Raw genomic sequence first — 24,660 nt, 5'->3', positions numbered from 1 at the left:
TTCAACACTTGCTGCTACAGCTGTACTTTACTTCAAATAAGCTTTCTGCAGCTATGTGACCTTGACTGGTACAGGTATCAAAACAGGTAGTTCAGCACTAGCTCAGCTGTTCTTTCAGGAAATGCAGTCACACCTTTACTGGAATACAGCATTAACTCACAAAAAAGGCTGCAGTGTTTCCAGAGGAATTTGTTTCCACCTTATTGGAAATACATTTTATTTCAAAGAGATTGATTAAGGCAAGAACTGAGGCTGGGTGAATTCTTTACCAAAATTGCTTCTGGGTCTGGTTACCAGCTTCATCCATTCCTCACAGACAGAGTTTCATGCGGGCTGCAATTAAGGATAACAAATTCAAGCTCTATTAACAAGTTAAGGTTTGAAGTTCTTCAGAGGTACTTTAAATCTTTTATGATTCAAGTCCACATTTCTGAACCACTGCTAAATACACGTTTATTTAATCTAATACAATTAATTTTCCACCAAATGTACCACATCAAAGGAAAGCATTCACACAACATGAACTTTCATTTTTCCCCAAGGAGTGCATTCTTACAGAAGTACAGACATGTTTCTTCAGCTCCAGGTAAGCAATTAAAGAGGATGGTCAGATACAAGGAGCAGGAGCTGGTAACATGAGCTGTCTTCTTCATTTAGTCCCACATTGACAGGTCAGCTAAGTTTTGTTGATTCTTTTGCCCTGTCTCTGGTTTGCAGACAAGAGACTTGCATCCAAAAGGGACTGGATTTTACTCTTTCTTGCAGTCAGATTGTTCCACATGAGTTATATTATGGCCTTGGTCAGGCTTACAGTTGGTGGTCTTGCTCCAAGGGTTTAAAGCATATTTTACACATTCTTCTAGCTCTCCATGGAAATCAGAGGAAGGAGGGGGAAACAAGCACAAGGAAACATACAGAGCAAAACTTAAGGCATCTAAAATTTATAAGTAATTAAAAAGGTGCATCCTTCAGTTTGGTATTTTGAATCACTTTCTGATTTAAGGCAGAAGAAATCTGCCTTCACAGACTACACACAGCTGTCTCCTACACTTGATGATGCCAATGCTCCCCAAGAAACACAACTAGTGTGCAAGCAATGCCTACTCATACACCCTTTCCAGAGGTCTGGGCCCCAGTCTAGCCAGATGATATTAAAAATACAATATAAATGAACAAACTGCAGCCAGCTTCATGCCTAGAAAGTCACCACATCCCAAGGAAGTTCCTTCTGCCTAGCATTGCTTTTGCCCTTATGCCAACACATTGGAGGGAACTGAACACCTCCCCTAACACAAGAAATGGTCTCCCAGGGCAGCCACAGAGGATCTCAAACAACACAGCACTTGGGTTCAGAGCTCCTTCCTTTATGCTCTGCATTCAAATCTGACATGACCAGCCTCCTGCAGTGCTGCAATTACTAACACTTTTAATTCTCAGATTTCAGAAACGTTGAGGAACAGGGAAAATACCTCTTCCTACTAAAGCCAAGAAATTAGTTCTCAGCTTCCCACAATGACTAAGAATTCTTGCTCCCTTGGGTGCCTCAACCAAGAGATTTAAGGCATCCTGTAAGTAAACAGTAAATCCTACATCATGTCCAAAGTATTTTCAAGTACTAGAATTTGTAGGCTGCCAGAAACAGTCTGAGCTGAAACTTCTTGCTGAGCTCAGACACTTAAAAGCACATGTTCTCATAGGAGAAAAAGTATTTGAGAAAAATAGAGAAGTTGCACGTTGACTGGCTTTTAAACTAGAGTGCATATTTTTCATATTAGACTGCACTTTAAGCTGAATGAAATGTCACCTACGTCTCCTCATAAGAGTTTATTCGCAGTCAAGAGATGAAGATTCCAGAACAGTCTTCTAAGAATGGAAGGGGAAAATCCACAGACAACTTTGCTGTAAAACCAGAAACAGATTCAATGATGGACATATTGTTGCATGTGAAGTAGATTATTAACTATGATCTCAGGTTTCTTCCCAGTCCTTAACAAAAGGCTGAGACTGTAACAGCAGTATCTTTAAAACACCCAGTGTGCTATAAATACTATTTAAACTTCAGATGATGTATGTGCAGTCTTACGTAAAAATGGAGTCAGGTTTCTCAAGAGCACAGCACTTCTAATGTGAGAGAAAACACTTCAGAATGGTGGAAACATCAGCACTAATAAACCAGATTTGTAGAGGGATACCTGAGAACTACAAGGGCTCTTGGACATCACAGAGCTCCAGTAAAAAGAATGCGTGTTATATCTGTACTTCATACTGCATCTGTCCCTATCAATGTTACTTGCCAGTTTCTTATTTTGACTTCTAATGGGCTTTGAGGGGTTCTGGATTACCTAAAGTACTCGCACCAACTCTTAACATCCACTCATTACTTGAGAATGCATGAATGCTGTTCAACAAAAGAGGACACCGTGTGTCAGTATCTAGTATCCCTCACTGGAGACAACTTAACTGACTCAAACACTATTAATCATCTGCAAGATAGAATACAGCTATTTTATTCCAACCAAACTATTTTTCAGAGTGACTCAAAAGGCAACCCAAAACAAAATCAGTGAAAATGTTCCAGGAAGAATTATAGGCATAGCAAAAATTGAATTCTTAATAAGGAAACCAATGACCACAAAAATCAGCCTAATCCAGAACTGTCTCTTTTTAGTAACAATGAAGTAAATTCAAAGAATAGAGATACACTGCTCCAATTCTAACACACAAGGTGACTCTGAAGAACTCAGTTTGACAACAGAAAATTTTATCCAAGTTTTCATCCACAGTGAGACTTCAGAGCAAGAAGAAACCAACACTTTCTGTGCAACAGGTCCAAGTCACAGCTATAAACAGCTGCAAGAGAATGTGCTGGCATCAAGGTCTAAAGCAATGAAAATGCCCTCAAAATAGACAAAACCATGCCATCTAATTCTGACTCAAATACACAGCTGGCAGAAAAAAATGGACTCCAATTCATTTTGTGACAAACTGCAGGTGATGTTGGTCAAGAACTGCTAAAGACTGCATCACCACTGGGTTCTAAACCACCACCACAGTTTGAAAAAGACACAAAAATGTACCAAATCAACTGCAAATCACAAGCTGCAGAGGAGACAGAGTCAGCTCAGAGACACTGCAATGCAACAAGTCACCTTGTGAACAACTGGCAAAGACTGCATTAGCTCCAGGTTCAAGAGACAATATTACTATTTTGATCATACTTCTAAATGGATGCGATAAGATACCCAATTACCTCAACATTTAAAGATTTATCACAGGATAACTGGAGTGCCACAATATATATAGGACAAGCTTATATTTAGCTGTGCCATGAATTTATTGTAAGCATCTTAAATGCTGACCCATACAGTGAATCAGACATCTTGTCTGGAACTGTACAAATGCAGTAAAACCTCCTGAAACTCTGAATAAGAACCAGTAATCAAAATTTTTTTAAACCACTTTATTCAAACCTGAGCACCTCAATATAAAACTAAACACTGGTGAACTGTCATTTTTCTTGCTAAACCCAGATTACTGCAAATTTAAAATCTGCACAAGTAAGTTTCTATCAGTTCAACATTTAAATAGACTAATTCATCTCTTCTGACACACTTTGTAGATTTCATATAATGAAAATAACTAAAAGAATTAGTGCAATATACTGGACTGATCAAAATAAAATGTACTTTGGAAAACAAAGTTGCGAAGTTCATTACTGACAGACAGCAGTACTTATGTTACAGATACAGGAGCATCATTTATTACTGTTCTAGCCATAAAGGAAGAACTCAGAACCCCCTTTGATTAGAGAGGAAAAAAGTTAGCTTTAAGTAACTGTACATTCTGTATACCTTTAAGCAACTCTTAAATATTACAGAAAGTATTAAACAAATGTAGACTACAATGCAAGAGTACCTATTTACAGTACATTAATATCCAAATTTAAAATCAAGTTGGATGTACATAATCGTTAGTGCACTATTTTTTTTTTTCCTTAGGGGAAAAACAAACTGTAATGGCCAACAATGATCAGAAACAAGAAAGAAGTCACAGACACCGAGTTTGTTGTGGTTTTACTTGAAGAGCTCTTACAGTTTGTAGAGGACAAAACCCCCATATCCTAAGTTGTAGAGTTGAATTTACTGGTCTGTACCCTCTGAACAGATTAGAAATGAAGTTAGACTTGATTCATCACTAATTCATTAAGATAACTAACTGGGTTGATATAATTTACATACAGTGTACCAACTAAAACTCCACTTTCTGGCAAGCATAGGATTCTTAAAATTGTTAATGCAAGTATTATTTGTAATAAAATTATTAACCTATGGAATGTATAACTAAACAATGGATACCTGCAGAAACTGGTTGCATCAATACTGCAAATAAGTTTAAGTAATTTTTAGACCCTGTTTCTAAGGAGGTTTTAAAGCACAATTGAGAATTATGAAAAGACCCAATTCTATTTATTATAACAGTGATCAGTATTGAGGCTACAGGAACTGGCCAATTAGGTCCACAGAAAGTAGTTCTTCTACACCTCTAATAATAACAACTGATTTTAAAAACCTTTCAACTGAAGGAAGTTTATTCCACCTCCATCTCTCCTCTATTGCTGAAACATTACAGCCAGTGGTGGATACATGCATGTTAAAATTTTAGGTGAAAAGAAAACTCTGTATCATGAACTTGACTATTATTGTAAGTCTCTTCGCTGTTTGGAAGCTGTACTGGACCAGGTTAAGCACTCCAATTCCATGGTTATTAACAGTTAGGAAGCAGAAGAATATTCAGAACAGTTTAAAGCAACTGATCTTTTAGTTACTACAACATTGACTCTTGGGTGGTTGTGTGGGTTCAGTAAGGTCTACTCCTCTTCCTCTGGCAGAGCTGGCTCCTGCATTCTGTGGTTCATTCTTGGGCAATTTTTTTGCTGTAAGGTGAACAGGAAGTAAGAGTTAAACCTGAGATTTTACTAAGATTAAATCACCTGAGTAAACAGAACAACACATTATAGGCATATCAGTGTACTCACTGTATAATCTGATTAGATTTGGTGCACTGGTAATAAAAGAAGTGAAGACACTTCTTAATGATTAGCTACTTTATGATTTCCAGGAGTGAAATTGCATTGGGAATCTGAACAGTAAAATGTATCTGCACAGGTGTGCTATGCCAGTTAATGACAGCTCTTGTGGGAATCCACCCACACAAAACAAGCTTTAAGATCAGGATGTTAGTGCAAAAAGATACAGAAACATTGAAAAGGCACAAAACACAGACAGAAATGGGTCAAACAGTTCCCAGATATCCAGCCAAGTAAGTGTTTGCAGACAACATATAAAATGACCCTCAACACCAGATCAAGCCACTCCTGGTTTTTTTTTTCAAGCTGTCTTTTCCCTCCAGCTCTTATCAGTCAATTGACTGGTAATTTCTTTGTTGCCCTTGCAGCTCCAAGTTCCCTCAGTCTTAACACAAAAAATGAGGGTGAAAGCTGTCACCCTTCTGAGCAGTAGCTTCTCCTGGATTTCTCTCCATCAGAAAATTGCTAAGTTCTACACAAAAGGACTTCCATGGGCCTATCTTACCAGGGCCCAACAACCACCCTTGTTCTATAGTTTGGCTGAATTGTTTCACTCCAAAGTAATTACTTCTGTCAGTTTTTAAAAGAACTTTTTCTAAAATGAATGAAACCTAGCCAAAAAAAAAAACCACAGAGCAGACATCAACATGTTGTGGTGCCAGATAACCTCAGGGTGCTGGGCAAAAGGGTGGGCCACAGGGATCCTCTGATATCTCCTCCAACTTGGGCTGTTCTTTCAGTTCTGTGGTAAAAACCAAGAATCCACATGGTACTAAGCTGCTGAGCCAGTACAAAGGGTGAATGTACCAATAGCAAAATGTCTTCAGAGCAATGTTTTGGATTCTAGAACTGTATCTAGAACTGAATTAGCATTGGGATTTTTTTAACTGGGAGTTCTGAATGAGTGCTGAAGCAGTCAATTTAGAAGCAGCTGCAGCTTGCATCCAACAATTCTTTCAACATTCCCATTTTTCATTTTCTCTCAGCTTTAAGATCATATTTATATGTGGTCCTGAAAATTTCATCCATATTTTGCAGGCCATTCCAAATTACATGCAATACTCATAACCTCATCAGAATTTCTATTCAGAGTCTATTGCTGCACAGATCTTGTTCTGATGCACCGACAAAGCTGAATTTCACCCCACTGATGTAAAATTTTCACACGGCCAAAAAACATTGCACACAAAACACACAGTTACTAACTGGGCATTTTTTCCCTCAAATTTACTTTACAGGCTTCATTAAAATATGGAGGCAAGAATTATTGTTGATATATCAAATTTTTTTTAAAAATGAGATTTTGGGGATTTTTTTTAACAGGAAGCAACCTGCACTATTAAACATAATCTTGATATTTCACCCAAATAGTACAGTTGAGCATTTCTGTATAATTAAATGCAGGCCTATCTTGAACATTTATGACAAAAATATACTTTCCTGTCCGACAGTTAAGTGTCTGTGTCTATCCCCCTTTTTCAATTATTTACAGTTAATATGAAGCAAGCACTTATTATAAAGTGTTGCTATGCTGATAATTTAATTTGCATCTGCTGGAAGTTTGAAAGACACCAAAAACTACTTCCTGCTCTCCTGGCTTGGAGAGCAGAAGATTAAGACCTTTTCAAAAACATTTAACATCAATGATGTTTTTTCACAAAAAGCAGGTTAGAGAGGTGCAACATGCAAAACAGATTGAGTGAGGTTATTTGATGCTATACATTACTACTACTCACTATCAAAGAATCTACTATAATTAAGATAACTACTAAATAGATTAGTGGCCAGACTAAAAATGAGTTCTTTTTCCTCCACTTTCATAAGTCTACTAACAATTAAATACAATTTTGGGTATCAATGGAACACAAAAGTTCTTGGTTTATACTTACTACTACATGCTAGCATCTTTACAGAAATCCCTACGATTATGTTAAATTAAAAATATATGAGTAGATTTACTTTTCACATGCAGGGTCCTATACTTATGACTTGGACACTGAATTTAAGCACACATTGCCGTCTTCGGCACAGCTTTTGTATTTCAGATAGATGCTTAAATAAAATTAAACAAATGAAAGGGAGTAAGAACACTTCAATACCTAAAATAATTTACTTGAAATACAAAGATCTTAGGTTAGGAAGATTGCCATGGTCTGAATCTCATGAAAACCATTCCCTTTAAAGCTCTCATTTTGTTCATAAACTCACCAATTGCCATGAATATTTCATTTACGTTCATAGATGTCTTGGCAGATGTCTCCATGAACAATAGGCTGTTGTCATCTGCATAAGCCTGTGCTTCCTGAAAGTTAAAATAAGAATACATTTCTATTTTTTTCTTATGAAGTAAACTCATACAATCACTACACACTGTACTTTTAATTGCTACAAAAAACCAATCTCTACAGCATTTTGAAAGAAAGACAGTTTGTGGAAACACTCATCTCACAAATTTATACACCAGTTATGGAGAAGTTACAATTTCACCAATGAGTTAAACAATTATAAGTGGAATCTTAAAGATCCTCACTAATCTTAAAAATATCCAGGTGGAAAAATCTCAGACAAAACTAAATAATAAATGAAAATATTTATGAAAGAGATAACCCCAGTGCAGAATATAACCTCTGACAGTAAGACCAAATAGGCTTCAAAAGTGCCATCAAATGTCAGCAAGTCCATTATTACCCTGGAAAAAGGGAGTCTGTGAACTATCCTAAATCTTTCAACCACTGAGGCAGATGGATCAGAACAGTTGTATTATCCTGACATAAATTCACAATTACAGCAAATAATCAGTAATTTGCCATGTTACCTCCCTTTTCAGTATGAATTTTAATCTGATACACTGCTCTTAAGAACCATATTATTTCTGCCACTTCTTATTAGTCAGTTCAGCTGAGAATCTGCAGCTTCTTATGATTATGTAACTGCCTTTGCATTCAATAAGAAATCCATGAAAAAGCTGAACTACAGAACACCTTTGATGATCATAAGAATAATCGACGACTCTCTATAATTGACACCTGCTAAGATCTATGTAATTGTATCTGAAAAAACACATTAACAAATACTTAGAAATCTAATAGTTGATTTGCAATGAGAAAGGCCTGTCAAGCCCACAAGGAGCCCACAAATACACAGTAGCAAACCCCCTAACATTTGAAAAATATTAAGGCTGTAATTGTTCAAGAAATAGTACAGGAAGGTCTACTTTGTTAGTTAAATGTGATTGCCTTATTGACTGCAGTCATGTATGAAATTTTTGCTAAGTACCACAATTTTTCAAAAAACACCCAAGCCGCCTGTAACCTGTCACAGAAGTATAAAATTAAAAAAACTGGCAGAAAACCTGCTAACCTTTTAATTCAACTCTCTATTACAAAAGGATTCATTACTGTACGCAGCTGTATCTCAAACAGTGACCCCAAACACAGATTAAAAACCATCAATTACTGACTAATAAATACTATCTTAATTTAAATTCAGTCAATCGTGAATGGACCAAAACTACCTGCTGTTAGTTTAATTCAGTTTAAAGGCTATTTTCTGATGGCTTGATTAAACTTTCTAGAAGATAAAATACACCAGTGAGAGCACAGCTGTAATCACTAAACCAAAAGAAATGCCAGGAAAAACTCAATTAAAATTTCAACACTGCTTTAACAGTACAGCCTAAGCAAGTTAGGCACATCAATCAGCTTTGTATCACATGATAATCAAAATTCTCTGGCTGACAAACCAGACAGAAGTTGCTCCTATCTCATCCACTGAAACTCTAGTTACTGGCAATTTTGGGTAGGAGACAGAAAGAGGTCACATCAAAGAACAGATACTCAATTAGCCTTAAAGATAAGCAAATAAATTAATTATTCCTCAAAGTCAAATTAATTATTCCAAAAAGCCTATTCCTCCACATTACTTGTACAGAAATAGGTTTTTTGGTAGCATGTATAATTTAATTAGTCTCAGTTGACATTTATATTTAACAGCATGACCTCCATAATAACTAGCTAGGCTATGCATATAAGCTCCCCATAGGTTTATTTACTATCTGTTCAAACAAAATGCAATTTCTATGAACAAAATTATGCACATACCTGGAAATCCACAGCTCTTTTGTTAGCTAGATCAGCTTTGTTTCCTGCTAAAGCTATTACAATGTTAGGACTTGCTTGTCTCTGAAGTTCTTTGACCCAATTTTTCGCTCTGGCAAAGGACTCCTGTTAATGATTATAAATGATGCAACTGAGTTTTATCATCCTTTTTTACTCACCTATTATCCCCATCTCTGTTATCTACACTTCGAGCACAAAATGCCAATGTAAGGCTGCTACCTTAGTCCAAAGGCACACTCCAAATTGCCAACTGAGCTTTTAAAATGAAACATTCCTACCTCAGTTCTCAACTGTGCTTAGCTGGGATAATGCTGAAGTAAATAGGTAGGAAGATCTTTGTGTAGACAGAGTAAAGAAAGAAGTGATTAAGAGAGAAAACAGGAATTTCAGTTTCTCCAAGAGATTCAAGGGTATGAACAGCTACATCGAGAAGGCCTCAAAATTACTTTTTATTTACTGAGGACTGTTCATTATGATACATGATTTCTGTGGTTTTTTTGAGAGACTTGGGTTTTAAGTCTAATTTTATCAGAAACTAGTGAAGCTTATCTCATCCAAGTTCAAATAAAAAGAAATCTAATAACCTTTGGTTTTGGTCTCAATAGCTTGTGCTACCTTTCCAAGCCTTAATCAAAATTTGCAAAAATACTATATTAAAATAATGGCTGCATTATCAGAAATAAAGGTGCCACCAGCAATGTGATGAGAATAAAAGCTCAAACTCCATAAACTGATTTAAGGGTGGGTTAGAAACATTTTTACAAGAGGATTTCTCATCTTCTTTTCCCTCTTTTTAACAAAAAAACCACCCCAAAACAAACAAACAAACCAAAACGCAACAACAAAAAAATCCCCCAAACCAAAAAATTAACAACAAACAAAACCCCAACTCTAGAAACAGTCTTTTAGCCAGAAAAGTTTGGACACAAATTGACATTACACAGTGCAGTATGAAATGAGCAATCTGGTCCAGCAGAAGGCATCCCTGCCCATGGCAGGAGTGTCGGACTAGACGACCTTTAAAGGCTTCTTCCCATCCAAACCATTCTATGATTCTACAAAATGATGAATTGATTTACACAAGTCAGGAAAAAATATGTAAAGATCAATGCAAGACTGGTAACTCCCCAACCCCCCTTGTGCATCCCTGCTCCAGCACTTACCTCGTTTGTGATGTCGTATACGACTATAGCTGCTTGTGCCCCTCTGTAGTACATGGGTGCTAAACTGTGGTACCGCTCTTGCCCAGCTGTATCCCAAATTTCAAATTTTACCGTTGTATCATCCAGACATACAGTCTGGGTTAGAAAAGCAGCTACAAAAAAGACAGAGGTGGTGAAACCAGAAGTTTGCTTGTATCTCTCTATTCATATATAGTTATGCTCACAGAGATGCAAAACATTTGTAGCCTACAATTAAAATACAACAGGTTTGATGCAATCATTATTTACTATCTATTCAAACAAAATGCTGACAGTCTGACTCTGATCAACACAGAGGAGTTATTTACACAACTGGACTTTCCTCAAGTTAGACATAAGAAAGCAAAAATTGGAAAAAATTTCCTTTTTCATTATGTGAATCTGAGTAACCATAAGCCTTCTCTAAAAGCTTCTAGATATGGTCTGTTGAAGCAGGATGGATACTAGAGTACCAATAACAGCATCTTATCATGCTATAATCCTAAAGTTCAGATATTTTCAATTCTACATATTTGTATTACTTGATTTGCATCTTAAAACTGTGATTTTCAGCTCCTAACACCTTTGCCTTAGCTAACAGGTCTGGAAGAAAGAGGCACTTCTTTAAAGTTCCTGTTCTCAAAGCAGCTGTATTTTTGACTTAGCAAGTGATCTCAAGAATTAATTTCAGCACAATTTCAACAGCCTGTAGTTTCAGGAAAACTTGTAGCCATTGCTACTACAGCTGAATGCATTACCATAAATAATGGTCTTCCAGTTAGAGAAAATACTAACTCATTCCAAGTCTTCAAACAGTTACTACTAGTAAAATTTTTCCATTCACATTAAGGTACAATCAGAAGTATGGAGGTGAGTGCCCACAGAAATCCATATTGAAAACTAAACTAAGGAAAGACCACTACTTAGCTAAAGCAGGAGCTCTGATCACTAGGCATGGACTGTGATCAATTTAAATCAAATGGATGAAGAGACACTGATCCCTAACACTTGCATACCTGGGATTTCATCCTGTCCTATATACTCTGAGAGTGTATGAATCATTCCAAAACTGCTCCAACCTTCAACCCATCTCATTACAGAAACCAAAATGAAGCCACTCCTGCTCTGTAAAGGACATTGTAACTAGCATACAGAAGTGTCCCTGTCTCAGCTGTAAGCAGCAGCTGCATGATACTTAGCTGCTGGCTGGGGTTAAACCGTGACCAGAAGCTGACTCCTTAAGAGATCAGGTGCTCCTGCTTCAGGGGTATTAGCATCCATCACAGATGAGCAGGCAGGCTGGAGAAGGTAAAAGCTTTGATGTTCCAGTGTTAAATCAACATAAATCTCTCTAAATGCTACATATCTGAACACTGGTAGAACAGGCTCCACTTGGCAGCTCCCTAAGCAGCCCAGAACCAAAACAGAGTGGAAAAACACCATGCATCCTGCACTAAACTAAGGGCTTTCTCCCCAGAACAGCTCAATATTATATTTCTCCAAGGCAGAGACAAGATGTTAAGCAAGCTGATTTTCAAGTTCTCACAGACTTTATTCTCTTAACAAAAAAAAAAAAAAATGTACCTACACTGCGTAAATGAAGGTATGTACTTGGAAAGAGAATTAAACAAGAGGTTTATTTTTTGTAATCCTCTTGTTTTTGTAAAAAGTAACATTTCAACCACTTTAAAATAACAGTTAATTTCTGCATAAAAAGATAACTTTCTTCGACCTTGCCAAGACCATAGTAAATTGACAATTAATCATCTGTTAATTATCTGAAAGTCTATCATCTTTAACAGCCATACTTTTGTCTTAAGCAACTAACGGGCCTTGCTACACTAGTCTGAAGTGGCAAAACCACACCACCACCATCCAACATGTCTGTCTTTCTCTGCACTCCCTTTCAGATGTTTTTATCCAGATTCACAATGCACATAAGCCTCTCTTTGTTAAAAGGCCCTTCTGTATACAAAGAAAATTATGCCTTAGGCAACTACAAGCCACAGAGTTAGACAGCTTTCTCTATAGAAAACTTTTCTGAATCCCAACATTGCTGCATGTAATAGCTCTCAGCTGTATTATATAGCATTTCCTTGTTTCTATTTGATATAGAAGAAGCACAAGTTAACACAGATTACACTAAACTTTATATATCTGAACTTGAACTTAGGCTCTTGTTTAACCTTTGCTTAGATTTTGATCAGTGTAACCGGGTTTGGGCTATTCCAAACATAAAAACAAGAAAAAACTAAACAGAGGTTAAATGAATTTTGAGATCATGGAAATGGAACAATGAATTTTACTTAAATTTTAACTGTTTTTCTAAACTAAAGACCTTGGTGATATTGGAAAGTTAATTCAGAACACATCTTTGAGAAAGTTCTCTGTATTACCACACAGCTGTTTATCAGAGCATACAGAAACTTTCATACCAACATCTATCCTCAAGCCACGATAAAATGCACTAAGCCAAAAGTGTGCACTAGCAAGATTGCTAAAGCAGAAAATATGTGGTTGTCTATTTATGCTGACAGATAGAAAAAATAAACACATGTAACAGCTAGAAATAGGGCAAAAGAAGAATGCAATGAAATTCAGCTTGCATTTATTTTGTAAGCTTTCCAGCGTTTTTACATTTCAACAACTGTTGGTGTGTGAAGACACATACAGACCACTGAAAGGCCTTCACATAAATATTACAATGGAACAGGCTGACTCATGCAAGCTGCAACAGCAGCTACTGAAGAGTATTTACCAATTCACCAAATCCAAACTTTTTAAAGTCTGTATGCTGTTAGGTAGTTTTAGGATACATTTAAATCTATCCGAGGAGGAATACAGCTCAAAGCACAAGTAACTCCAAAACACAATATAACTTAAGAAATCTGCCAAGGGACAGAGTGTGATAAAAGCTGTTTAAAGCTAAACAGATTTTTAAAAAATTCTGGTAGCCAGCACCTGTTTTGTTTGAAGTCACAAAATGGAAAAACAGCACAATAAATTCTGTGATTGCTAACACAGAAATATATCCAAAGATGTAGCAAGTTCTCCAAAATCAAAGTCAGAATGCCTAAGTGACAAACACAAGTTTTATGCAAGATGCAATGCTTGGGTTTTTTTCATAGAAACTAAGCTCACAATTCTTACTAAGCAGTTATTTTATGCATTAAGCATGCAGCACAATTAAAAGAGCCACACACCCACTTACAAACAAAATGTAACATTTAGCCCAGGTTTCAAAACTATGCCGTTCAAGACACCTTTACTACCTCCATTTGAAAAGGATCTTTATGTTTAACTCAAAGTTATAGTTCTCAATTACTGACACGGGTTTGAGCCTTGCTGTCAAGGATCACTCCAGAAGTGCCATTACATTAAAGGCTTTCAAGGGCAAGGACAATATAAACACATAACATGAAAGCAATTAACAGGGTAATTTTCTCACCTCCAATTGTACTTTCTTGAAATTCATGAAACTGTCCTTTTACAAAACGAAGCACCAAACTTGATTTGCCAACTGCAGACTCTCCTAAAAGTACTAGTTTAAATTGGCAAATTTTATTTCCAGCATTTGGCCCGTTGGGCCTTGTCGCTCCTCGATTAGCCATGTCCAAATTAGAAAGCAGTCCTTTGTTTCAACAGCTTTTGAAAGCAAGTTCCACTGAGATCTGAATCCTGATTCTTCTGCCAGTAACAACCTATTTTGTGAAAAGACAGTGGGTGCATTAGATTTACAAACCAAGTAAGACAAGTCTCATTCGCTAATGCAATGTATTATGCATAACTTCACCTAGTGTTTACCAAATCCAGCAGTCCAGACTACAGGTATCATCATTTGTAAGTTGTCAACTATAGCCAGAATTTATGATACATGAACCAGTTATCTTCAACACCTAGTCTTCCCATCAAAGCTTCAAATTAGCACATTAAAATACAATTATGCTGCTTTTTGCAAGACCTCAGGCTCCTGTTACTTCTTAACAAATCAGGACTGATGTATAACACAACAGGTTTAGACTTTCAAATTGTCAGTAAAATAACAAATGACAAGCAGGAATAACTTTTCATAATTAAACTATTGCTAACCAATATTCCAAAGTCAGCACTGCTCAAGGATGCTAAAAAACTGAGCAATTTGGGAAAACTCAAAACACCACAGCAGCCTCTTAGCAAGTGTAGCTCATCAATTCACTTCTATCCCACCTATCAAACACAATTTGCTTACATAAAAGTACAGATCTTCACACGCAAACCATTAATATCCTCTCTAATTAACAACTGTACTGAGAAGCAAAAGTGAAGCCTTCCATATGAAAACCAATTGACCAGTAAGAATTTCAGGCCACTTTGCACAAACTACCAGACAACTACCATATGATGATAAATTTCTATTTCCAATACTTACACGTGTCCTAGATCAGTATAAACAACAGATTTTGGTAAGGACAAGTATGAACAGTGTATTGCTTAGTCTGCTTACTCTTCTTTCCAGCTGCTTAAATTAACCCCACCCACAGTACTTATTCATATAGAAAGGAAAGACTTTAGACTCTGCTGGTACCACTTCTGACCCTGATATTTATGCTTTTACACACTTAACAGTAGATACAAAACAAAAGACCTCTCAAAATTAGCTCATAATTTTGTCCTGCTCCAGCTGATAATTTATTTGAATTAAGCACACTTTGCAGGGATACAGCTTTTCTAACATCTAGGATGTGAGTTAGGTTGGAGTATGTGCTCCTAATGCAAAAAATGGCATAAATTCATGTGTTGAAAAAAAGTAAGCAAACATAATACTTTCAAATTACTTCCTGTTCTTCATTCCTTGTGATAAAGCAACTACATTTCAAACCAAGCAGTATTCTTTAACCACCTTCCTGTTTCAAACACAGATCAGGCACTTGAGCATTCCATTTTGCTACAGGCCTAGCTCAGATGCCAAGCCTCCCTTCTCCTTCCTGACTCTCCCCTTCCCTCAACCCAAGTCCTGAAGAACCTTCTTTCCTGGAAAGTGTTTCAGCATAATCCTACCCTTCAGTAAGACACTCCCTTACAAGCTAATATTCATGGAATAAATGAGAACAAAAATCTTAGCATTATTTATGGAAAAATGTAACAGCTGAAAAACAGATACTTTATTTCCAATTGTATCCAGAACACAGGTTTTAAAAAATATTTTCAGCATCTTAGAGACACTTATTTGTTCATGTTCCTCCTTTTCTCATCTCTCTCAAAATAACTGCCTTTCTTTGAGGTAGAATATAACAACTTGGCATTCTGTCCTGACTTGGTGTTCCATTTCACTATTACATTACACTAAAAAAATTACATATTTTAAAAATTTCAGTTGTGCAACATAATCTATCAAGTATTACCTTTTAGCTGTATATTATTGGAAACATGTGGAAGTATTCCACAGTGAAAGAATGAAACAAAAAAGCCCCTGCAAATCTTACCATCGTTTGTATTAACTACCAGATTAATTCCATACTAAAACTCTTATTCATTAAACTAATTTTGGTAGTATTTCAGAATATGGGAATGGATCCAGTTATTTTAAAAATATCAGACCTTTCATCCTTACACCATAAAATGATTTTGCACTACTAGTGTGTTGGCTCTCAGGCAAGACTCTTCCCCCCTCCATGATGTGGAAATATGCTTCAGAAGTTGTGGAGTGATTTGGATAAAAATGGATCAGTGACAACAGTTAATCTCTCCCTAATTGTACTACAATAGAGAATGCAGCAAGGCATAACCAAAATATAGGTGGTTCAGAATACTGTCAGCCATTTGTTTATCTTTTTCTCTGGAAAAGTAATGAAGACAATTAAGTTATTTTTGTTTTAAAACGGAAAAAAACCCATCTGTTTGCTGTAGCATTCCAGTGTGTTTGGACAACCATGAAATAATTTAAAACCCTTTAATCTTAATATGTCCCATATTCTTCCAGACTGCAGCATTCATAAAAACATAAGGACAGCATCCAATGACTGTGTGACTTGGTACTCCTGGGAGCAAGTGACTTCTAGATGACACACAGTGAGGAAATCAAGTCACTGCACAGGTTACTCCCTATGACTGATGTTTTTGCTTGTTGTTTCCCATATTGAGAGCAAAATGAGGTATGAAAAAAGAACATTTAACTTGCATAATATTTATCAATTTCACCTGAGCATTTATGGCTGGTAGTTATTTCAGAGTTTTAGCACTCATGAAACAGTAACTACTACCCCTGGCAAAACTACTTCAAAACTACAAAGGTGACACAGGTTGTCAAGAAGAATATTTAGTTTTATTTTATAGAAGTCCAAGCTACAGAAGCTGTAGTTATCAGAGACCTTCAAAGTTTACATTCTTACAGCATCCCTCCTCTGAAATCATTCTAGACAGTCAGATATCATGTACAAAGACAACCAGCTCTCAAGCTGATAGACCACAGCACCTGACAGGAAGGCCATCTAAGAAACATACTGCAAACCTCATTCATTCAACAGTCACATCAATACACCTAATAAATTAATAATGAATCCTACTAGTCATACCACCCACTTTTCAACAGCTCAGGATAAAAGAAAATGCAAGACTGAAAACCTGATGATAGAGCACATCCAGATGATTGTGACATATTAAAAAAGTCACTAACACCTTCTATCAGTGTATATGGAAATCATCATCTTTTCAGGTTTCAGATGATGCCAGAACTCGGTAGCTGAAGTTCACAACATGGCAGCATATTTACACAAAAACAAGAGAAGTACCTGCTTGATGTGAAGAGAAGCAGTACTGCAGTTTGACACAGCCACTGCAGAATGGTTTTGGCCTGGTCTTTTCACATCTGTGAGCTGAGCACATAGTGCCCCACCAAGACTCAGAAGTAGATTTCAATGCTACAGTCCCCCGTGCACACTCCAAGTCTCAGGTCACATTCATTCTACTATTTCTTAATTCATCAGTAAAATACAAACCTGCAGAACCCAGGAGGAATAGTACACTCAATACCCTACACATACACTGCAAACCCAGATCTGGTGAAAATTTCCTGGGAAAAAATCCACTGATATGGCTCCCTTTCTCCTCCTCTTCCAATTTTGTATGCAATGTAATCAATAAGTTTGGAATATGTAAAGAAAGAAAACCTGGGTAAGACATTTTCATTCAGCTACACGAAGGCAAGAACATAACTGCTTGACTTGAAACAAGCTCTTAAACTGATACATATGGGAGTTACAGAAGTGACCTACTATTATAAAAATCTGCTAAGACAATACTATAAAATTTTTTGAGACGGATGGCTTCACATGGATGGAAATGAGGGAGATTTTCTTACTTTTGTCGAGTTTAACTTAAAAACTCCACTTTGCAGTCTTGGGCAGTACAAATACATATGTCACTCTGCTAAGTAGGAACTTGCACTCTTCTCCTGAATATTCCCCCCCATGTCAGAGCAGATCCATGCTGAAATGCCAGAACACAAAGCCTGGAGTATATTATTAGCCAAGTACTCCTGGAAATCCCACCAACTAATTTACTGGATGCTGGGTATTCTCCTCACTCCACAAGAGAAATCTGTATGCTGTTGGACAGTCTTGAGTTTTATTTATGAAAGGGTCCTAAGTATTTTAACAGATCAAACACAAATCTTATTATGCCTGAGACTGTGTAGAAAATACCGATAGCCCCAGCCAATACCTACAAACTCTCAATTTAATGGCATAATTCAGTCATGTAAGCATAAGCACTGGACTATTTTCAACTACAATACAGCTAATACAGAAGTATCAAAGTAACATTGGCGACAAAAGCCAGCCTACTGAAGAGATTAAGACAGTGAGCACTGTTCCTACAATTAATGTGATTAAGTGTATTATCAAATAGAAAGGCCACACAAAAAAATTCCCGATAAATTTAAAACTGGAACATTCCACCACTTTTATATCTCACAGCAAACAACACTGTTTCTTACTAATGAACTTTTGTATGCTGCATTAATGGACACAAAGCATACAATGCTAAGGCTGCAACTATTATCTACTTGAAATTTCTTGATACTGGACTTTCTTGAACGTTTTAAAAGGCAGTAACTATGAAGGCTTATATATTAGCCACTCCTACTAACTCAATTTTCCTTCCAGGTTCATCAGAATTAGTGTGGCAGCTGACTGCAGTGTTCAAGACAGTGACAGAGATAACCAGCAAAATGATCATCATGTGTAAGCCATATTGAAACATAATGAGACTGTAAGTTAAACAAGTGAATCAACACAGTTGCTGCAAAAAAATCATAGCCCTACAATTAAAGGTAATAGCCACCTCATAAGCTCATCCGAATGATGAATGGTACCAATTGCTTTCAGATAAACTGGTTTATCAAACAGGAAATGTAAGTGATGACTACAATACCATTGTCTCTAGCCACCTCACTTCAGCCAACATCTACCTTTTCCAAATTTCCCATTATGGAAGAACAATACCTACATGCAATCTGTAGGTAAGCATGACTGTAACTCTGAAGAGACACTATAAAACTGGAAAAAAAAATTAAAAATCCTTGATTTTTACTTTGCCTGAACGTTACATGAAAGAAACTGATTAATTTCTGCTGCTTAAATAGCTGTTTAGCCTCTCATTGCCACCCCCAAGCTCTGAAAAAGGTGTAAGGTAGAAAAAAAAAATCATTAAAAATGCCGAGAGAACAGCCTTTCATGGCCCTGTTTGGAAGATTTTGATAGTTCTTATGCAATTCAGCTCTCCTCTAAAACACAAAAAGCTTAGGTTTGTTCCTCTACCCTACCCCAGCTTTGTGTCTAGCTCCAATTCCGTGCGATGCAGAAGATACCCAGCACACTAGGCCTGTCGCGATCCCCCCGATGGCGACGCATTGTCGGGAGCATTTTACTTCCCACCTAGTTCACCGTGCTTCTTCCAGACGCAAGCGAAAGGGAAAGCGAGGGACCCATCACCCAGCCGCCCCTTCCATATCTCACAAGCACCTCGCGGGGCACAGCCCTCCCGGCCGGCCCCGGGCGGCGATACCTCTCCGCGGGAGCGCCCGCACGCAGGGGAGGATCCCCGCTCTCCGGGGCCCGGCCCCTCCAACCCCCGCCGCCACCTCCCCTCCCCCGCGGCTCCCTTCCAGGCACAGGAATAAGGGGAAGTGGGAAAACCGGGGGCGCCATTTTGAGCCGGGAAAGGAGAGAGCAGCGTCCCCTCCCCGCACGCCGCGCTGCCCACCTCGGCCGCCCGTGCCGCGGCACGACGCTCCCGCGGCGCCGGGGGAGCGGCCGCCGCCAGGAGCGCGGACAAGGCGCGTCCCGCCGCCGCCGGGACCCCCCCGCGCCGCCACCGCCTCCTCACCTGGCCGGGGTGGGGGAGCCGGGGCGGCGGCGCAGCGCTGTCTGTCCGTCCGTCGGTCACTCGGGGTTGGCGGGCGCGCCGGGGCAGGGTGGGCGGAGGAGGGGTAAGAGGGGAGGCGGCTCCTCGGTGGGGGCGAGGGGCGGGGGCGCAGCCGTGCCTCACCCAGCCCCGCCGCCGACTTCCGCCGCCGCCTCTGCCCCGACCAAAACACACTCACACACACACAACACGCACTTCCGCCGCCGTCACGTCACGCCCGCACGCCCCGTGCCCTTCCGGTTCGCCCGCGCCGGCCGTCACGTGGCTCCCTTTCTTTTCCACCTTTTCTCCTCCTCCTTTTGTTCCCGCTCCCTCCCCTCCCTGCCGGCCGCTCCCACCGCGGCCGAGCCGCTCTCGGCTGCAGGGTGTTTGTTCCCTGCCTCCCGCTTCTCCCCTGCGCCCGGGGGAACACTCCCTGCGAGCGACCCGCGCGTCTTCCATCTTCCATTTACGGTGGGGGTGGTGCGGCACTGGGATGGGTTGCTCAGGGAAATTCAGGATGCCCCATCCCTGACAGTGTTCACGGCCAGGCTGGGTGGGGCTCCGAGCAACCTGCTGTAGTAGGAGGTATCCCTGCTCAAGGCAAGGGGACTTGGGACTGGATGATCTTTAAGGTCCCTCCCACCCCAAACTATTCCGTGATTCTCTGCCAGTCCTCTAGGGACTGCATTGCAGCCTGAGGAGGCCTCTGAGGAGCTAGGGATGGGAGCTGGGCATTGCACACGCAGACGAGCCCTGGTTTAATCCTTTAAAAGAACCAGTTTCAAAGGTATTAGTCAAATGAATTGAAAGGAGGAACTACATGGGAAACCCTGAATTGCCATCGGGAATTTGCCTTTTTTGAACAGCCACTGATAAAGGCCAGAACAAGTCTCGATTGCTTCATAGCACAAAGCATGGCCTTGCGTGAGAGCAGGATAAAGGCCAGTTGGCCACAGGCTGTAAGTGGGTTGCAGCGGAAACAGAACAATCATGATAAGTGTTTCTTCAGTATAGCAGCTTCAACAAGGTCTAAGAGTTGGCATTTGAAAGAAAGAAACAAACAAACTGGTAAGACATTAAGTAAGTGTATCAATAATGGTATTTAGTAATTGGTACAATTTAATGAAGATTGTTTGGATACTCCGTCACAGGAAATAATCAAGTTGATGTAGTTGCATTCTCAAAATACATTTTGTATTTCTACCATATATATTTAAATGAAGCAAAAGTCAAGTTATATAAAGCCTGTGGTCAGTGTTATGCTACTTTCCCCTTCCTTAGTATGACTTATCAATACTTGAACATAATGAAGTGAATGGAGTGAAAACAGATTGTTACTCTGAGACCAAATTGGTACCAATGGAAAAGTGTATGGAAAAGAAGAACTGATGAAGATTAAAAAAACAATTTCCCCTTTCTGCTTTATTAAGTTGATCACTTACATAAGTGCTTTGTGAATATGTAGGCCAATATGTAACTTCAAAAAAAGGAAAATAGTCTGCATTCATCAGTGATGTAGAATGCCAGACTAGCTCCAGAGAAACATGTTTGTGTAAGTAAAGTATACAAACTTACTTGAGCTGTGAGTCTTCTAATTGTAAGAGTTGTCCTTTAAATCATTAATACACTACTTATTTGCCATAACCCTCTGACTGGTCTCAATATGTTCAACTGGATTGCAGAATTTCCTGAGCAAACAGCAGATTCCTGATAACCAAATGTGTTTTACTACACACCTGACAGGCATGCATTGGAGCACCAGACAGCATCCATTCAACCTGGCAGCTGCTCACTCACTCACTCACTCACTCGCTCACCTCCCTGCAGCAAGACAGAGAACATAACAGGAAGAACAAAAGCAGGAGAACTTGTGGGCTAAGATAAAGACTGTAATAGATGAAGGAAAGTGGAAGCGAAAAGGCAATACAGGGGAAATCACTGGCTACCTCCCATAAACAGGCCAGTGTCAGGCAGTCTCCAAGCAGCAGCCAACTTGCAAGACATCTCCTTTGTGTACCTCCATTTTCTATTGCTGAGCATAACGCTGTGTGAGATGGAATATCCCTTTGATCAGTTTGGGTCGGCTGTCCTGGCTGTATTCCACTCCCATCTTTCTGGACCATCAGCAGCATTTCTCCCTAGGTTGGGCTAATGACAAAGTGGGGAAAAAGAGAAAGTCCTCACCCTGTTCAAGCACAGCTCAGCAGTAGCTGAAGTATTTCTGTGTTATCAACAGTAGTTTAATCACAAATGCACAACACAGCACTATTCAGGTTGCTATGAAGAAAATTAACTCCACCTCAGTAAGACACAGTACACACATGAACAGTTTATGTGGAAAAATATTACATCAGATCTTTAGAATTTTCACAATTTAGAATTACTTGAACTAAATTCAATTTAGAGATTTAACACGTCATATGTGACATTTTGTGTTTCACTTAATCTTATCTAATAAAGAACCATACTATTCCATATGTAAGGATCATTATCTATGCTTCTGATATTAATAAATACTTCATAAAATTGACATAATCTTTCAGATTAACAGATGTATCTGAAGTTCAAGCCTAAATGGAATTTTTGATGCAGGAACTCTATTCACATTGTATAGTTGCTGTTAGGTAGCCTGTTTCATATGCAGGAGGCTCCTGCTGGCTAACTTAACTCTCTGAGTGCAAGGCAGAGCTGTAGCACATCTCTCTTGCTTTGTGAAATGCCCAAATTGTTCACAGCTGGTTGAGGCTGACAGAGTGGGACAGCAAACACGGAGGGTTCACTGTGAATGTGTGAAATAGAGGCACGAGAGAATGTGGCAGTAATCGAATTACCAAGTTCCTGTATTCACTGTTTTTCTGTATTTCAGGCTTGACAAGTCTCTGTGAGTTCTAGTGGTGAAGACAATTTTCTTCTGTTGTAGTCTGTACAAAAAGAAGGGAAAGAAAAGCTCTGAAATCACACAGATAGCCCCTACCAGTGGTCATGTTTTCATGTTTTGTTTCATCGTGGATCATATACCAAAAGTGAAACTGCTGGGTGATATTAACAAATTTATATTAGTGCGTTTCACCAGGTGGCATTCCATCTATTTTAGCTTTTCTCTGTAGAGTTTTAATATTATGTTCTGCTCAGCCTTTTTGTGTTTCAATCTAATGTTAGATGGGTAATAATAAGTGGAAGTTGACTTTAGAGAATGTGCACAATCTCTTTATTGTGCTTGAACTTCCCAATTTTTTTTTTTTTTTTTTGCTATAACATTCTTTTTTTCTGTCTCCTATCTCTACTTGTGTACATTTTCTATGTACCTACATTGGCTTGGTCATACCATAACACACAGAAAGTGTGCTGTGCATAGAAAACAGTAATTTCCTATCCATAAATGAACTGAATAAAAAACCATGAAAGCAACCAGGCAGTAACAGCAAAATGTATCAGCATGGCTGACACAATTAAGACATTTCACAACATTCTGAGTGTTTTACACTGAGTTCTCTGGCCTTCACAGACCTTCAGGAAAATACAAACTTAAGTGCTTTGGCTCCAGTCTGTGCCAGCACCATAGTCAGAGTGAGAGCTGTGTTGCAGAACATGGGGCGCTTGCACTTCATAAAGAAAGTAAAATGCAGGGTTTTGGACAGTTTCCATTCCTGTTTTAGCCTAATCAAGACAGAAAAAGGCATTAGGTTGTGGGAATTGGATGTCAGAAACTAGTGAAATGTCAAGTACTGTTGAGGAAAAAAAGTGCTGCTGTGGAATGGAAAATTTTCAACTTTTTCCAAATAGTTTTCTCTAGAGATTCTACCTTTGACATAGGAGATGACAAATTCATGCTGAAGTAAAGAAAGTTTTAATCCTTTTTTCCCTAAAATTGAGTTCAATTGTTTTTTCTTAATTCATCATCTTACCTTTAAAATTACAGGTCCTTACCACTCCACAAATACTCTTTCTGTGGCCAAAATAACTTTCAGTAATAGAAAGAATGGATATGACACTGGTTCCAGAATGAGAGGAATTATAGGAAAGAATGTATTGTCAGTAGGTTTCAAATTGATTTATAGGGACCCACGTTTCTGTGAAAAAAGGAAAGAAGCACAGAGAGGCAAAAAAAAAAAAAAAAAAGACTTCTGCTCTACTTGTTTCTGCAATAGGCACTCTTCTTACATGTCCAAGTCCTATTTTTATGCCTTTGACACAACCCACTCCATCGGGCTGAGTGGATGGTTTCAATTAGCAAGTGTGGCCACCTACTGGGGAAAAAAATAAGGTAAAAATAAATCAGCAATGCACAGACTGTATAAAAATGATACAACCTTGAGCACAGGTAGAGAACCATCTAGAAATACAACAAACACTAGGACAAAAATTCCATTTCCTGAATTTTATCCTGGGATTAAAAAAAATCCCAGTTTCCTGTGCCCTATTACCATCTAATTTTTACATTACTGTACTTTGCTAGCACTTCCTCTCTATAAATAGTTCTCCCTTCTGTCAACTTTCCTAGATAGAAATTTAACCTTACAGATGAATGGGTCACAAGGCAAGACATAACCAATCATTTTATTTATTTATTAAACTACCAAAAATATTGCTTTGTTTTGCAGGAAAACTCTAAACTTCAAGCAACAACAAATATGACTGACATGTGAAAAGAACTGAACCCACTAAGACTTTACAAGAGCTTTTTTAGTTCCCAAGTGGACATGGATGTTCCATACTAGGGGTGTGGTGCAGCCACATCTACAGCAGAAAAACACATAATATCTTTTAAAAAAGGGCACCAGCATTGCCACAGCTAGATCATAGTTGATGCTATACATGATGCTTCTTGCCTGGTGAACACCAAGATACATTTGTATGTGCTGGAAGTTCATGGAGTTCACTGACAAGTACT

The 24,660-nt window shown here is 38.6% G+C and overlaps 2 protein-coding genes across 4 annotated transcripts in view; one reads left to right on the top strand and one right to left on the bottom strand.

Annotated features, from left to right (window-relative positions):
- The window catches only part of PP2D1 (protein phosphatase 2C like domain containing 1), a 29,629-nt gene extending 10,660 nt beyond the window's left edge, over positions 1–18,969 (top strand). Inside the window, 1 exon segment of the mRNA XM_059493263.1 lies at positions 18,527–18,969. Coding sequence (XP_059349246.1) covers positions 18,527–18,618 — 92 coding nt within the window. The 3' untranslated portion in view covers positions 18,619–18,969.
- On the bottom strand, positions 428–20,004 carry RAB5A (RAB5A, member RAS oncogene family). 3 transcript variants are annotated; one of them, XM_059484366.1, is made up of 6 exons: positions 19,626–20,004; positions 13,834–14,086; positions 10,368–10,519; positions 9,187–9,309; positions 7,295–7,388; positions 428–4,933 (listed from the first exon to the last, which is right to left on the bottom strand). In XM_059484366.1, exons 2-6 carry the CDS (start codon positions 13,994–13,996, stop codon positions 4,818–4,820), a joined length of 648 nt encoding a protein of 215 aa, XP_059340349.1. In that variant the 5' UTR covers positions 13,997–14,086; positions 19,626–20,004; the 3' UTR covers positions 428–4,817. The 3 variants fall into 3 exon arrangements, with proteins under 3 accessions (XP_059340349.1, XP_059340340.1, XP_059340357.1); XM_059484357.1 differs by having other exon boundaries at positions 19,749–20,002; XM_059484374.1 differs by lacking the exon at positions 19,626–20,004 and adding an exon at positions 19,186–19,349.
- Positions 20,005–24,660: the final 4,656 nt, after the last annotated feature.

The sequence above is a fragment of the Ammospiza nelsoni genome, chromosome 1, assembly GCF_027579445.1.
Source record: "Ammospiza nelsoni isolate bAmmNel1 chromosome 1, bAmmNel1.pri, whole genome shotgun sequence".
In the NCBI taxonomy this organism is placed as follows: Eukaryota; Metazoa; Chordata; class Aves; order Passeriformes; family Passerellidae; genus Ammospiza; species Ammospiza nelsoni.
The sequence above is the reverse complement of the archived record's forward strand: the minus strand, read 5'-3'. Positions and strand labels throughout refer to the sequence as shown.

Excerpts from the sequence above, each read along its gene's own strand:
- RAB5A (XM_059484366.1), bottom strand. The coding sequence starts at position 13,996 with ATGGCTAATCGAGGAGCGACAAGGCCCAACGGGCCAAATGCTGGAAAT. Across the intron at positions 10,520-13,833 it reads TCAAGAAAGTACAATTGGAG|CTGCTTTTCTAACCCAGACT; the intron begins GTGAGAAAATTA and ends TCTTTTTTGTAG. Across the intron at positions 9,310-10,367 it reads TATACGACATCACAAACGAG|GAGTCCTTTGCCAGAGCGAA; the intron begins GTAAGTGCTGGA and ends AATCATTAACAG.